Source organism: Primulina eburnea, chromosome 13 (assembly GCF_022965805.1).
Source record: "Primulina eburnea isolate SZY01 chromosome 13, ASM2296580v1, whole genome shotgun sequence".
Classification (NCBI taxonomy): domain Eukaryota; kingdom Viridiplantae; phylum Streptophyta; class Magnoliopsida; order Lamiales; family Gesneriaceae; genus Primulina; species Primulina eburnea.
The window spans coordinates 29952236-29968027 of NC_133113.1; the positions used below are offsets into that span (position 1 = coordinate 29952236).

Below are 15792 nucleotides of genomic sequence, written 5' to 3' on the forward strand. Positions count from 1 at the left end.
TATAATTTGTAACGATCGGGTTATATATATATTATATATTACAAAAAATTTGTCGTGTAACAATTCATTTTAATTTGTTATATAGTTAATTATTCTAGCATTTATTTCGTTCTCATTCATTTTTTAAATGTGTATCACAATGAAAATCTTTAATTTCAAACATTATTTTTTATCTCACGGAGAGACTTTGAAAACTATGATGATGTAATTTTTTTTTTTAATTTTGCTTTTTTTAACATAATTCAAAATACAAAAAATATGACGTGATATATATAAAAGTTTTACGTTCGGAACACCTTATCCAAATTTTGCGTGTCCCAACGCAAAAGAGAGTTTCATCCAACCTTCCTTTTGTTGTTTTCGCACTTGCACCTTAGAAATATTTATTTTTTGGGGAAAAAAAAGGGATATATAATCTAATGTTCTCTCCATAATCATTCAATAGTCAATACACACCCAATAAAGATTTTTAAAAAGCACTGAAAGGTCTTTTTCTTGTAGTAAAAAAGATGATACAATAAACTATTTCGGGCTCAAGAAGTTACTAAAATCGATAATGGAATATTGAGCTCAGGAGCTGTATAATTTTAAAAAGAAAAGAAAAAATAAACTATTCAGGCCGGATCAGGTTATTCCATATCACTTTTCAATGAATGAAGACTCCGCTAGATCAATAGCACGAGCAAGAGCTGCAGCTTTGTTGTGGCACTCTCTGTGCTCGTCATAGGGGTCACTGTCAGCAACTATACCAGCCCCGGCTTGGAGATGGGCGACCCAATCTCTTCGGTGTGTAGCATCCTTGTACGAGTACATTGTGTCATGTCGGATGTTGGTTGGGAATACCATAGTTCTCAGAGATAAGGCGATATCCATATCTCCAGTAAATGAAATGCCACCAAATCCACCACTATATGGTCCACGTCTTGTAACTTCAAGTTGATCGATCAATTCCATGGCTTTTACCTGCAATTTAAAACAAGTATAAGGGCACTTATCTGGACAAAACGCTTGCATCTTTCACAATATACATATCGATCACACATATACTTCTCCTAAATTGGACCAAAACCTGCATCATCTAGATAGAATGTGGGCACCAGACCCACCTCCAAATAAAGGACTCTGCAGGATGCGGCCACGTGAGTACCTCAAATCTCAAGTTACCAATCACATTTGATCAAACAAATCCAATCATGTGATCAAAGAATATTTCAGATCAAACTCTGAGGGATTCTGGAATCAAAGTGGAAATTCTTGATTTCTATAGCTGATTGCAACAAATCTATGGTAGGCAGCATGAGAAGATGTTTGGAGACTGAATAGAATCGTCTAAGATGAGGAGTGAGATTCCTTATAATGGTAATGTCCCGGTTTAGACAAAAGGGGAAGTCCACGGGGTGTAATGTGAGCCAGGTTGTGCATAAGATTCTCACTACCAATAATTCAAGTATTAGCATCACACCAGAAAAACATTATAAAAAGGAAAGAAAGGTCATTCCAACTATAGAAAACCATGATCAAAACATCACAGAACGTACGAGAAATTTAGGCAACTGAGCAAATGAAGCAAGAGTGAAAAAGCAGATGTGCAACAAGGGCCAAAACCCATTCGATGTAGCAAAAGGTTGATCCCTTAAAGCTTTTTGATGCATCAATTATTTAGCAATCTTAACACATTTTGATCTCACTGTGAATTTTTTGTTTCTTAGAATCGATAAATAAATCAGAATAGATGGGATTGAGAATTCAGAATAGGTGGCTTTTATAGATTATCAAAGTTAACTGTCTGCTCTATCAACATGACAGGAAATTACAAATTTGAGATTTAACTCGGAAGATCAAAGCTACAAGTACAGAAACAGAAAAGGAGAACGTGAAAAAGTGAATCACTGAACTTCAAGAAAAAAGTTAGTTGAAAAACCTTTGGGGCTCCACTGACTGTACCGACAGGTAATGCTGCACGCAAAGCATCCCAGCTGGTCAGACCATGAGATAACTCACCAGTGACCTGCAAAATCAATTTCAACCAAAATCGAACAAGAGCATGTTTAAAATAAACAGGAATACATAATAACTAAATCTTGATGAAAAGTGAGAGGACGAAGCAATAATCAGCTTAAGCCTTCCTGATACAAACAAACAAGGGCATCACCATTTTACTTGAAACAAATCTTTCTTTTCCTCTTCTACACAAACCAAACATGCTCAGGATGCTTGTTTTTTTCCATAAAATGATAAAATACTGAATTATAATGGCAATCTCCAGCAAAAAATACATACAGTCGAGCTGATGTGCATAACATGAGAATAACGTTCGATGTTCATGAGTTTCTCGACCTTCACAGAACCAGATTTTGACACCTGCACATGCAAAACTAGTCAGAGAGTCATGACAATTGACAAGCAATGAAATATACTCCATCGCCCTTAATTGAAAGTACAGTTGAGTTAGGTCTTTTTTTAGGATACTTTTGAAAAGAAAGTCAACATTTTTTTATATGATTAATTAATTCTTGAAAGATGGAACAGAAGCATTTGATAAATTATGAACCAGTTGACATTGCTTCACCAAGCTTAGATCACTTCATTCTCTTTCTAGAATCACCCTAAATTTACCTTGAACTCTCTACCACCTTAATAAAAAATTCATTACGCAATTCATCTCAAATTACCTAGAAAATAAGCTTAGACAAGTACAAAACTCCACTGGAAAACAAAAACCAGCCCCTTAAACCTAAAATGGGGTAAATGTTCTGACAGCCTTGCCACTACCATAAAACAAACTTGGAGACAGGCATAAATATAGATATGATAAAGAAAACAAAGCAATTCTTGAACACCAATTGCATTTTAATTGCTATCCATGACACCTTTAAAACCAAAATTTTAACCTAAATATCATGCACATTTGTGTGATCGTAAACCATGGTGAGTGAAATAATAAGAGTTTGACTTGTGATCGTACACCATGGTGAGTGAAATAATAAGAGTTTGACTTGAGATCAGAACCATATCAAGTAAGAAACGAAAGAACGATAATTAGTATAGCTAGAATCTGCTGCGATCTTTACTATTTTCGTTTTTGTGATTCTATGTATCTGAAATGCAAAACCTGCGACCATTCACCCTCATCCAAGTCTCTCCACGTTTATGTGAAATAGGAAATGAGTAAAAGATCAAATGAACAAGCTTTTGATTTTAAATGCAAAGAGATGTCAAGTTTCATACATGTTACCAAATATCCGTTAAGATTACAATTTGGTTTAACTCCACCCCAAAAGCTAGCTCAAGGGGAAAGATAGTCTAAGTTCATATATATAACTCTAAAAAACTTAATCCAATCGATATGGGACATCTAACACACTCTCTCACGCCCAGGATTAAACAACTGAAGCATGAAATTTAAAGACGTTATCGGATGGTCTATAAAACAGTCCAACACATATCAATGGTTCTGAGCTCTAATACCATATTAAGATTAGATTCGAGTCTAACATTACACCAAAAGCTAGCTCAAAGAGGGATTGTTTAAGTTCATATATACAACTCCCAAGAACTTAATCCAGTTGATGTAGGACATCTAACGATAGCTATATTTGACTTAAAAATTCACATATTTTTTTCAGCAACTTTATTGGGTGAGTGTTGCGACCACAATTTATATATAATAACAAAAGATGAACAATAGGAATATGATATGAAATTATACTCAAATGAACCAGGAGATAAACGTTGTACAAGAGGAACTCGCATCTTTCTAGCCTAAGCTAGTATACCACTCAACAAATAAATATTGAGTGCTTAATTCAAAACAACGCTTTCTTATATTCTATTTTCCCTTCCCCAGGTTATCATGTCTGGAATTTTCTTTCATAAATAGACTATGACTTTGGCCCAATACAATTCAGTCTGTACTCTGTAACATTACCACCCTCTTTAAGATTAGCCTTGTTCGGAGTGGCAACGAGGTCGGTTTGGCCAAACCCGATACCCGCCCCGCCCCTCCCCACCCGTGAACCCAGTGGGCCAAATCCGGTTTGGACCCATGGACCCGCCAAATTTATTATTTTATATATTTTTTTCAAATACAAAATAAAAAGGTTTAAATATTAATTAATCATTAAAACTATTTTCAAAATTTATATTAATAATATTCAGTAACAAAAAATATTATGCCAAGTTAAAATCTATAAATTTCGATTCAGTTAAAAAATAATGATCAATTCTTATTCAATTAATAATTAATAAAAAATGTGCAATTATATGTTTTCATATTAAATATATTATTTCAATCTTAAAATATTATAATAAAATTATGATTAAAATATTTATAATTATGTTAATAATAATAATATATATTTATTATATATATATATATATGTACGGGTCACGTCCAGGGCAGGTCCGGCTGCTCCAAACCTGTTTGGGACCCGTTTAGACGGTCTTAAACCCGCCCCTCTGGGGTGGGTTTATTGCGGGGCCGGGTTATTGCCATCCTCAAGCCTTGTCGTCAAGGCTAAGAGTTGAAAGTTGATCTCCACTTTGAGAATCTCTAGTTGTCAACTTGATCTTCAACTTCAATGCATGGCTTGTCAAAAAAACTTCTGGCTAGAAAGAATATCTTAAGAATTTTGTGGCCATAGAATATAAAAACTTTGCAAAGAAATGTGCTGCCTTCCACCATGATCTGCGAACACCATGCTCCCACTTCTTCAAATACGTCCTCGATAGAATTGTAGATTTCTCTCCCTCTCTCTCATTTCTTTTTTGCATCAATTATGCCACCAATTATGATGATAGTGAAAGAATCTTTATAATTGGTGACTTCTCTCCCTGCTTTCACCACAGGCTCTTCCCGCTTTTGTTTGAACAGCCTTTTTCCTCCACTTAACCTTGGCCTCGTCAGTAAGCAAGAAAATTTTGATTTCCAAGGATACTCCCCCCTCCATTAACACTATTACCTAGCATAATCCTTCTTATCATATTTAAACCCTCAATAATGTAACCAACAATTTCCATTACTTAATATGTAGCCCCGACCACTGAATTTTCCCCAATTATGCCAGATCACAGCATCATCAAATAAATAACCAGGCCTCTCCCCAGCTATCACAACCCACAAAAAAAAAGACACTTTAAACTTTAGTTGTTAAAGGCGAGTGTCTGTCGCCCATCACCAGGCAATCCCTCTGTGCCTGGGTACAGATGTTTACTAAGGCGAGCCCAGGCCTTGAAGCCCACTTAGGCGCCCTTAAGGTGAGAAGCATCACCAGGTGATCCCGCTGCACATGGGTATATGGCGAGCCCAAGCTTTGAAGTCCATTTAGGCGCACTTTTATGTTTAATTTTCTTTAAAAAAATTAATTGATTCTTTATTTCATCAAAAATATTCGAAAATTACATATATAGATAGAGTTATAAACTAGGCTAGAATAATTGACTGGACAAATTAGCAGAGAAACACATACACTTACTATGGTAAGAAGGATATTAAAAGTAAAGAAAAAAATGTGTCAGCAATAGTAGATTTCTTAGCTACACAACATACTAAAAATAAAATATCAATAATCTAGATCTAATAAAAAAAATAAAAGTAATGCAAAAGTCTGCCAGTAATGAAAGATAATAGTAGTAGAAGATAAATAATTAAATATATTTTGTCATATAATATATTTTTGTTTACTTAATTATTTCAATAATATTGTTTTGTAATAAAATACTAATAAATAAATATATTATTTTAAAAATTAATAGTAAGCCTTACTTCGATAAGGCGAGACTCGTCTTTCGACTTGCGCCTCAAATAGAATCGTTTCAAATTCATGTAATGAACCTCTTGGTTAACCCCCAAAATGGGATAAATTGATGCGAAATCTCATCCGTTAGATATGGTAATGGGACACCAAAAGACTTAATGAGCCGTATGAGGTAGGGTGTTCGATCCTTATGGACTAACGGGAAAAGTACAACCTGTAAATCCATCATGGGGCGTCGAAGGTTTTGGTCCGAGACCACTTTGCGCCTTTAACAACTATGCTTTAAACATAGGCTTACCTGTAATAAAAACAGCAAATTCAAGGACTACCCCAGCAGCGCCTCGGAGAGAGCCTGGTACTAGTTAATGCCCTCCATATCTGCGATGACCTTCTTGTGCTACATTCAGCAGTAGCTTTAGGGATTTAAATGTACAATCTGCTTTTCATTCATCCCTTTTTCTCATTGCTGTAGTTACGGCTGATTTTAAGGCTTTGAAACCCGTCATACCGCGCCAACCGTAGTCACCCATCGGCCATCCACCGGCCACCCTTCGCTGACTGATACAATCACCCCGACGTCTGCCCGATTTTTGGGTTTTGGCGCAAAGTGGCACACTGATTTGGTTGGTCTATATAATCTGTTTGGGCCCAATCAATGACATAGCCCAAATTCCCTTGTACAACCCTAGCCCACTCCTGACATACCAAAACCCCAAGCCCCATAGCCTAAAATATGTAACACCAGGTCACAGGAAGCAACAACGTCGTTCTTGGCATATTGCCCAGCCCAATTCAACTGCTCCAACAGAATAAAAAACCAGTCAGCACACACACCTTCGGTTCTCCACCCTCGCCATAATAATGAAGCACAAACCTCATATAGTTTCACCATGTTTCGTCCATTGTACCGTCCGATTAGCTCCATGGCGCTGATTGTTGGGTATATAGATCAATCCTAGATACGCATCCCATTGCGCCCCATTCCTCATACTCTGGTTCTTTCATTCGTCCAACTTGTGTCCGATCGTCAATAAAATATGAAGACAACGCGGATCCCTTAGTAACTTCTTCCTCATCTGAATTTTCTAATACTTTGGTTAAATATGATCTAAGCTTCTCCCTACAATTCTGAATAACACTCTCAGCCAATATTTTCATTTGGCAAAGCTTCTTCGTTGTCTCTTTTCACAGCAGCCGTAATGAGAGTGAGTAAAGCTGGATTTATATCATCGCTTTCTTCAAAAACAAGACTCATCTCGCTGCCTCCATAGACTCAAAGATGATTTCTGATGAACCCTTATAGCTCTAAGGAAGTGCTGGAACATCTCAATAATTTTCTGATCCATTTTAAAATCTAACATGATTACAAAGTACCTGACCTTTGCCATGGTTTTGAGAATAGATATTATGATGAGATCTGCTAGCAGTGTTGGACAAATCCTCAAATTCGATACTATTAAATGAAAAACCTCCTTCATTGTCTCGTCATCATAAGGAGCATCTGGTGGAGTAATTCTTATGATCTCGCTGATGCCAGAAGTTACTCCTGCTCTCACATCATCATCAGAATGTTTCAAGAAGTTTTCTGCTATCAATGCATCCATTAGCCATAAAAGAGCAGTTAGCACAGGTTTGTCTGGTGATTGCTTCACTCTTGATAGAAGTTGCTCGATTCGATCGAGAAGATGCAGCAGTTCATTCGAGGATGAGAGAGGCTGAAACAGAGCGTTCAAAGTTGTTGTAAGGCGTTCTTCCAGCTTCATATGTGAGATCGGTAGCATCATCTATTCACACTCAACTCATATTGTGTGGTTGCTCTTTTCTTCCCGACTCAAAGTTCCGGCAGGTCAAACCAATTGTTGCAACCACAGTTTATATATAACAGCAAAAGATGAACAAGAGGAATAAAATATGAAATTATACTGAAATGAACCCCAAAGATAAACACTGTACAAGAGAAACTGTGATACTGGAGCAGAAATTCATAGGGCGGTACATGATTCATAATATATGTGGTTAATACGATACCTAAAAGATGGAAACCCACCAATGATTGGGCGACGTGAAGCATGAAAGAACCGATCCCACATCATAATGACAGACATAAAATATTTGATAGGTATTACTCATATCAACAAAGTGCATCTTCTATTCTTTTTCGGGAGCTCGTAATTTAAAAACTTCAAAGGTGAGTGTGCTTAAATTGGGGAAATTATGGAATGGGTGACCCTTGGAAAGTTTTTCAAAGCGTTTGAGCAAGGACATAAACACATTGGAAAGATCTGTATTGATACAGTGGGGACAATCGTTGAATTTGAGACATTACAGAACTATAATCTTCCCTAGCCTAAGCTAGTAAACCACTCAACAAAGTAATGCCTAATTCAAAACAACTCTCTCCTCTTATATTCTATTTTCCCTCCGATTTTATTTTGGTCCAATAAATTCGATCTATAACATAGAGACATTAGCCATGCAATTTTGCATTGATGATTATACCTTGTGATATCATGAAGGAAATTGTCACCCAAGACATGGTCTATTTTAACTACTGCCTGAAAAATTTTCTTTCATGCTACCAAATGCATGTTTTGTAAGAAAAAACATAATGGGTGTCGCCAAAATACAAATGTTAAAGAGGAAAAGTTGTTTAAATTGGTGGATTTAATAAGAAACGATTGTTTTAGAGATTAGGCTAGATTGACAGCTCGAATGAGGGATTGGGAGCATAACATAGACAACTATAAGAGAGAGGAGAAGGAAGAGAAATTTCACATGATGGAAAGTAAATGAACACAAATCAACTGACTTGGAGATCAGTGATATTCAAGAAAAGCTCAGTGGAGTATAGATGCATAAAACCCAAATAGTTTGGGATCAATGGTTGCCTGACGGCAAAGCCAACGATGATGATGATGATGGTAATCAATCACATAAATACAGCCCAAACAGTAGAATGAAATGAAGAAATGCGACCTTTCCAACATCATTTCTTCCCAAGTCAACAAGCATAATGTGTTCAGCACATTGTTTCTCATCATGCAACAGCTGATTTTCCAACATGTAGTCTTCCTTGGGAGTCTTGCCTCTACGAACAGTTCCAGCAAGAGGTCGGTTAGTGATCTTCCCCTGCTATAGAAGAAAAGAGCAACACATAGAGAAATACTGTCAGAACTACTAAAAGTAAAACGAAAGAATACTCAAGGTACCTTTACAATTTCTTTAATTGAAAAAAAAAATCATAGCATTTTGTGAGATCACAAAATAATACCCACAGATACCATGCATTTTACCCATACTGTAAGGCCCGAGAAATTTATCCTGTTAATCCGAAATAAATTGGCGATGATTATTATAATCTATTGGTGATAATGGATATGATTATAGACAGAACGGTTCGGACTGGGAAAGACGAAAGAAAATCAAAAAGAAGTCCCCGCGCACATGCGCGACATGTATGGGCGCACATGCGCGAGGAGGACAGAACCATGCGCGACAGGTCGAAAATTACAGAAGCATCAGCGCACATGCGCGAGATAAGGCGCGCATATGCGCGACCCGTCCAGAAACTTTGGCGTATATGTGCGAGATGAAGCGCGCATATGCGCGAGTTGTTAGAATGGTCCTTGCCGAGACCCGTAGGTCTCGCGCATATGCGCGAGTGATGTCGCGCATATGCGCGAGACGTGTTATGTGAATAAGTGCGCCACTTGCCTTGCATGCACGAGATGTATATATATATATATATGTATACAACCGATTCTTTCTTCAGAATTAAGGTAAAGAATTGAGGGAAGAAAGCTCAATGTTCTTTCGGGGGAGAAATTGAATGTTACGTGAAATCCGTCCGTCTGATTTTGAATCCGTCTTCGGTACTGTGTCCCTATCGACGCAGGCTACAACTGGACGTAAGTTTTGTTACGTTTAGACATGATTTGAATTTATGATATTGTCAGAATTGAATATGAATCAGATATGATGTTTCTGCTACAGTAGGTATTGTATAATTGAAGTCAGATTAAAGAATAGACTGTTTATACAATTGTTATGATTTTCAGAGTTGAATTAATTGAGATTTGATATCAGAGTGCGTTACTACTGATTTTAAGTGTACCGATATTGAGATTATGAATTGTACTGATACTGATTATGAATTCTGGTATTATATCTGTGATGTTCAGATTGACGAGGTTAGTCAGATTGTATTGTTATGCCGTCGAAACATCAGTTGATTTAGATTGATCAGATTCAGTAATGATTTCGATTGTATCGTGATATCATTGATATGAATTAGATTGTACCTTGTTCAGATATGGATCAGATTACATACCGATTTGAGTATTGATCAGAACAGGTTTTGAATTGAGTTATATACTGATATTGTAATTATACGATTGTCATTGCCAGACTGGGTATGGACAGATCAGAATACAAAACGTCGTCTTCGTCAGACCGGGAAGACAAAGATATAAATAAATGTTGATTCGGGATTTCACAACTCGAGTTAGGTTTGACTTGAGTTTCCCTAAATCACATACTTTATTTTATTGCATTCATATTTGCAAATTATCAGATTGATATGTTTAGCTTATTAAATTATAGCAGATCAAGAGTTTGAGTCTAAGACAGATCAGCCTAGCTAGGGCAGAACCGCCGAGTCTTTGTCAGAACCGCGAAGACTCTAGACTTACGGTGTATCGATGAGCTTAGACGTAGATCGACGTCTATTGTAGACATTCGATACAGCATACCAAAGTGATCGGGATCCCTAGATTAGAATGAGAGATAAGTCGAGTCTTAGATATTGAGACTAGAATAGATTTACAGATCCGTATTAATTTATGTTTCGTAGATTACGATTCATGTTTTATTTAGATACTGGTATTGATACATGTTGTTTGATTATGCTACATGTGATAAGATAGAATTCATGCTTATATGTTAATTCAGTTAACTGCATGTATACATTATTTATACTGGGATTTATTCTCACCGGAGTATCCGGCCGTTGTCTTGTTTTGTATGTGTACATGACAACAGGTGGGACAAGATCGGGGTCAAGAAGATGATGAGAGAAGACGAGTTTAGAGTAGTGAGTCCGGACTTATTGTAGACTTGGTTTAATACTTGAACTTTAGTAGTTGAACCTTAGACTAGTTTAAATAATTATTGTACATTATTGAACTTTTATACAGAGATGTATATTAGTTACATTTCATTACGTTCCGCACTTACATTTTAAAAAGAAAATTTTTTTAGACCCTGTTTATCTTAATTGATAATTAAATCCCAAAGATGATTAAGATGATGATTAGCGTCCGGGTCCCCACACATACTCTCTCATTTGCTCATATATGTTCAGATTTGGCAATTCTTACTTCTTAGATGCTTTAAAGGAACTATTAATCCACGAATGAACATGATTAGACTCAAACACGGTTCCTTACAACTGTGAAATGGAACTGTATAATGTCCTTTAAATCTGTTTCAATTCAAAAATAAAAACCGGAAGCGAAGACTTTTCAGTTAGGTTTTGGTTTATTAAATAAGGAACCAAATCCAAAACCAAAATTGTAAATCAATCTTAAGTCTTAAAGTCCCCGAATAAAGATCAACTTAATTTACATAATTTAAACTATTTGATTTTTATTTTAAAAAATAATAAAAACATAATATTTGTAAGATAACAATTAAATAATTAAATTTAATTAGTTTTATTACCTTATGAGTTGTACCATGATTTATTATAAACATTTCGGTTCAAACAATAATATAAAGTTTTATCAAGGGAAAAACATATTGATATTCTCATTTTTCATAAGAAACAAATACAAAATATATAGCAGCGAAAATCAATTATTGCTCCACCAATGAGAGCGATCAAAACAGCACAATTGAGTTGTTGTATGTTTTAAATATTGAATTGCACTGTTACCACGATATATAGTTTTTGGTAACCGACAAGTATTTAATCCTACAATTGTTTACAATTGGAATCAGAGTCATAAGATGATTGAAGAAAAACAATTATTGCACATGTTAGGAGATCAAAGGTGGTATTTGGACTGCTGTATAGTCAAACATATTTGAGTTGCTCTATTACCGGCAACCGTAGCTTTTATTGAAGTGGCAATAGTTCGATCATACAACCCAAATTAGGAATTCCACCAAAACAGAAATTCCCTCAACCAGCACATTAAAGAAAGAAATTGGGAAACAAAAATCTAACCTAATCTACTCTAAATTCCACGCATGTTTCTTTCTTCACAAAGTAACATGTTTCTCATGTATAAATACAGAATCCTGATGAGGATCTCTAGTCAACAATTGAAGTAGCCAAATCTATGATTGGGTGTCATTGATTGGGTCAAATGAACTCCCTAATCAGGTGTAAGATTGCAATCGATACAAAATAAAGATAACAATACTTGCTAAGGTAAACTAAAGCAAAAAATAAAAAATAAAAATTTGAGCAACTTGGGGGGCTTCCATATTACTGAAGCTTGCAATACTCATATAAACACATATACAAACACCTGTAAGTAGTTGTTGTTCATAATTTCAATTTTGTAATTTCTAATTCTAATTCTATTTCTAATAAATTAAATATGAGACTTCCTAATTTAATCCTTTCTTCAATTTCCAAATTTCATAACAAATTTTTTGGGATAAATTTAGAAAATAAGAGGCTTCTTAATATTTTTCTTTAATACACATGTTACAACAGATAAAAAAAGAAATACAACAAGAGCAGGATAGGCGTGATAGACAAGATCTTGCAGCTTAATCATGATAAAAAAGTGTAGAATTTACTGTGCAGAAAGTATTTACTTGCCTTTTTAACTCGAGTTAGAATTTCAGGACTCGAAGCAACCAGGATACAGCCTCTAGCCTAAAAACCAATACCCATTTGAAGATGGTAAGAAATTAAGCAAAAAATGAGTGCCATGATTGAACAAACTTCATGAATGCTTAAACGAACTTGTAGATAACCCATATATGGACTTGGATTGACAATTCTTAGTGCTCTGTAAACTTCAAAAGGATCAGCAAATGTTCGACGTTCAAATCGCTGGCTGAGCACAATCTGGAAAATATCCCCGGCAAGGATGTGGTCCTTAGCTCGTATAACAGCATTCTGGTAATCTTCACTTGTCATGTTGGACCTAGTTAATGATGGACCAAAAAGGCTAGTATGTAATTTAATTGAACCAGCGGGAAGCCTAGGACTGCAATTAAAATCAAAATCATAAAATCAATAACAAGAAACTGCCAAAAAAAGAACGAGAATGTTTTCAAAACCAAACTAAATCACATACGGAATTATATCGTGCACTTGCGAGGCCAAAGCTTCTAATCTATTCATTCCATCATCATAGGCCTCCTCAACAGAAGAATACTGATCCAACCTGACCCAATGTATTATATATGCTTTCTGAGAGTAAAAAAGTACAAGGACGAAATATTCAAAAAGAACAGGAAGTTCAAACATAAAGCACTCGAAATGGCTTCTGTAAATAAAGCATTGTGAAAATAAAATTTGGTTCAAAGTCAAAATGGAGCAGTTTTTGCATTAATCACTTGTAAAAAAAACTGTGTGAAGCCAATTCAAAACAAGAAACTACAGCAAGCAAATAGCATGGTAAAATTAATTAAGAGAAGGTTATTGAAAATTCAAGTTTCTCTTCTTGCTGAGCATACTATCCAATTGACCATGTCTAGTTGTTGACAAAAAAAATCTAACAAATGCTAGCAACAAAATGAGCTAACAGAATAGTATAGCATGATGCAACAGAATAGTTGTACTTGATGCAGCTTATGTTTATGTGGTTGTTGCAACTAGCTAACCAGAGATGCGTATCTAACTACTAAACAATTTATGATTGTGCAAATTCTAAACTAAAAACAAAAGAAAATTTCCAAGACCTTCTCCACATGATCAAACACAATAACATTGTCATAAAGGCCGAGATGAATGTCAGGAAGGTTTCTGTCATCCTCAGGAGCTTTTGAAAATGGAAGCTTTTTCTTTTCCACGTACCGCATTGTATCATACGAAAAGTAACCAACCCAACCACCTGCTTGAGATAAGATATACAGTTCATGAATTTTTATGACTTGTTAAACCAAAAAAAATGAAAGTGGAAGGGGCACAACCATCTCCAAAGAATGCAAACCCTTCTTATTCAAGATCCTAGAAAGAGCATTCACTGATGGTGAGTGAAAAAAGAAACAACTAAGTACAACTACTTCGTGGAATCACATGAGCTACTAAACAATTGAAAAATGCTCCATGCCTCCATCAGTCCCATCACCCATGTCCATTCCATAAAGAGGCTTCTGGATTCAAGTAACAATGTGACCTTACTAACTCACAACAGTAGTTTTAAAGGCAAAAGTAATTTGAAATCTAGACATTATACTTGAATTCTGACAGTAAGAGGAATCTTTCTATCTACCATCGTAAAATTGCAGTGTGTATTACCACAGAATGCTTCAGGGAGCTCATCAATGCCTTGTGGTTTCCACTTCTCCATAATCCTACGAGGAACAATCATGGGATCCTCGGCAAACTCTTCTGTCCTTTGTCCAGCATGGTGGTCAACTATGGTTACCATGTTCTCTTTTGCCACAATTTCCATGCTGGGCTGAGATCCAATAACACTGTATCGTCCCTGGGATATTGAATCAACAATAGTTAAAGCAACAAACCTGACAGCATAAGGAATGGATTTAGAGTTTTGACATAACCATGCGATGCTACTGGAATGATGTTTGCTAAGCAATAACAACAAATGACAAACATAACAAACAAAACAGACAATACAAAGGAAACATACAGATTAATTAGCTATATCAACAAAAGGGTATGTAACTATATGTTTGCGTGTTATACATAAATCGTGGTTACGTAATGGATGATGCGCTAACTTTAATACACTCCAGATAAAATGAGAATAGTGCATATTCACTTCATTTCAACTATCTGGACTATTATCTTCGGCGAACGGAGTGGTTTACCACCGACATTCCACACTGAACAAATCTTGTGGTCAATTATTCACTTATCACCAGGCCTCTCTTATTTGGGACATAGAGTTCGTATTTGTCAATAAAATTAGATAATTAGTCTCAAGTTAGTGGGAAGCTATGGAAACTTGGTCGCTCGAATGCAAATGCCTCGAGAGAGTGGATGAACAGTACTCTATCTACAGTATTTCTACCAAATTTAGGTCACCAAAACCCAAGTAGTAGCTCCGCCCAGACGTTTAAATCAACTATATACATGCAACTTTAATACGAAACATAAGATGAAACCAACGAAAATTAAAAATAGCACACAACTTACAACACTGGAAACTTTGAGACCAGGCTCAACAGACTCGAAAAGAAAGCTGGGAGCATCCCTTTCATCTTCCTTAACCAAGCACCGATACGCAAGCACGGGAGTCAAGTGATCAGAAAATATGGATCTGTACAAGGGGATCAAATTCCCTTGTTTTGCAGATTCCTTGAACTTGGACGAGTGGTCCGCTGCAACCATGAAAATCACCATTGTCGTGAAACTAACAATGAATTACAAATTGAACCAATACGGATAACAACGAATTGAATTCGAGAAGATAGGAAGCCTCACATAATGATGGCGGCGAGATGGAACATTTGAGTGCGGGAAGAGTCCCGACAGTGTGGCAGGAAAGGAGAGGACGAGGAGAGAAGATTGGACGAAGAGAGAAGTTTAAGGTATCCATCTCGCATTCCGGTAATTTAATTGATGAAAGAACTCCTTCAGCAGCGGCGCAGCCAGCCCGCCCGCCGGAGTGCAAGTGATTGGTTTCGTTGTTAGGGTAGATTGTTTAGAGATTATTATATCATTATATGAAGCAAAATAAGTTGTAATAATATTTACTTTGTTAATTTATTAAGTGGTAAATCATATTTACTCACTTTGTTAATTTATTAAGTGGTAAATCAAATAAATATTTATTTGATAAAAATTTGACTAAAAATGTAATTATTTTTTTTGAACATTTTC

General features: G+C 35.9%; 1 protein-coding gene across 1 annotated transcript; it reads right to left on the reverse strand.

The window, feature by feature from the left end:
* Positions 1-410: 410 nt before the first annotated feature.
* On the reverse strand, positions 411-15643 carry LOC140810953 (anthranilate synthase alpha subunit 2, chloroplastic-like). Its single transcript, XM_073168883.1, has 11 exons — positions 15394-15643; positions 15106-15290; positions 14242-14431; positions 13683-13834; positions 13076-13191; positions 12739-12985; positions 12592-12648; positions 8733-8885; positions 2281-2361; positions 1922-2008; positions 411-963 (listed from the first exon to the last, which is right to left on the reverse strand). The coding sequence occupies exons 1-11, from the start codon at positions 15506-15508 to the stop codon at positions 640-642; spliced, it is 1707 nt and encodes a 568-aa protein (XP_073024984.1). The 5' UTR covers positions 15509-15643; the 3' UTR covers positions 411-639.
* Between the last annotated feature and the right edge of the window lie 149 nt (positions 15644-15792).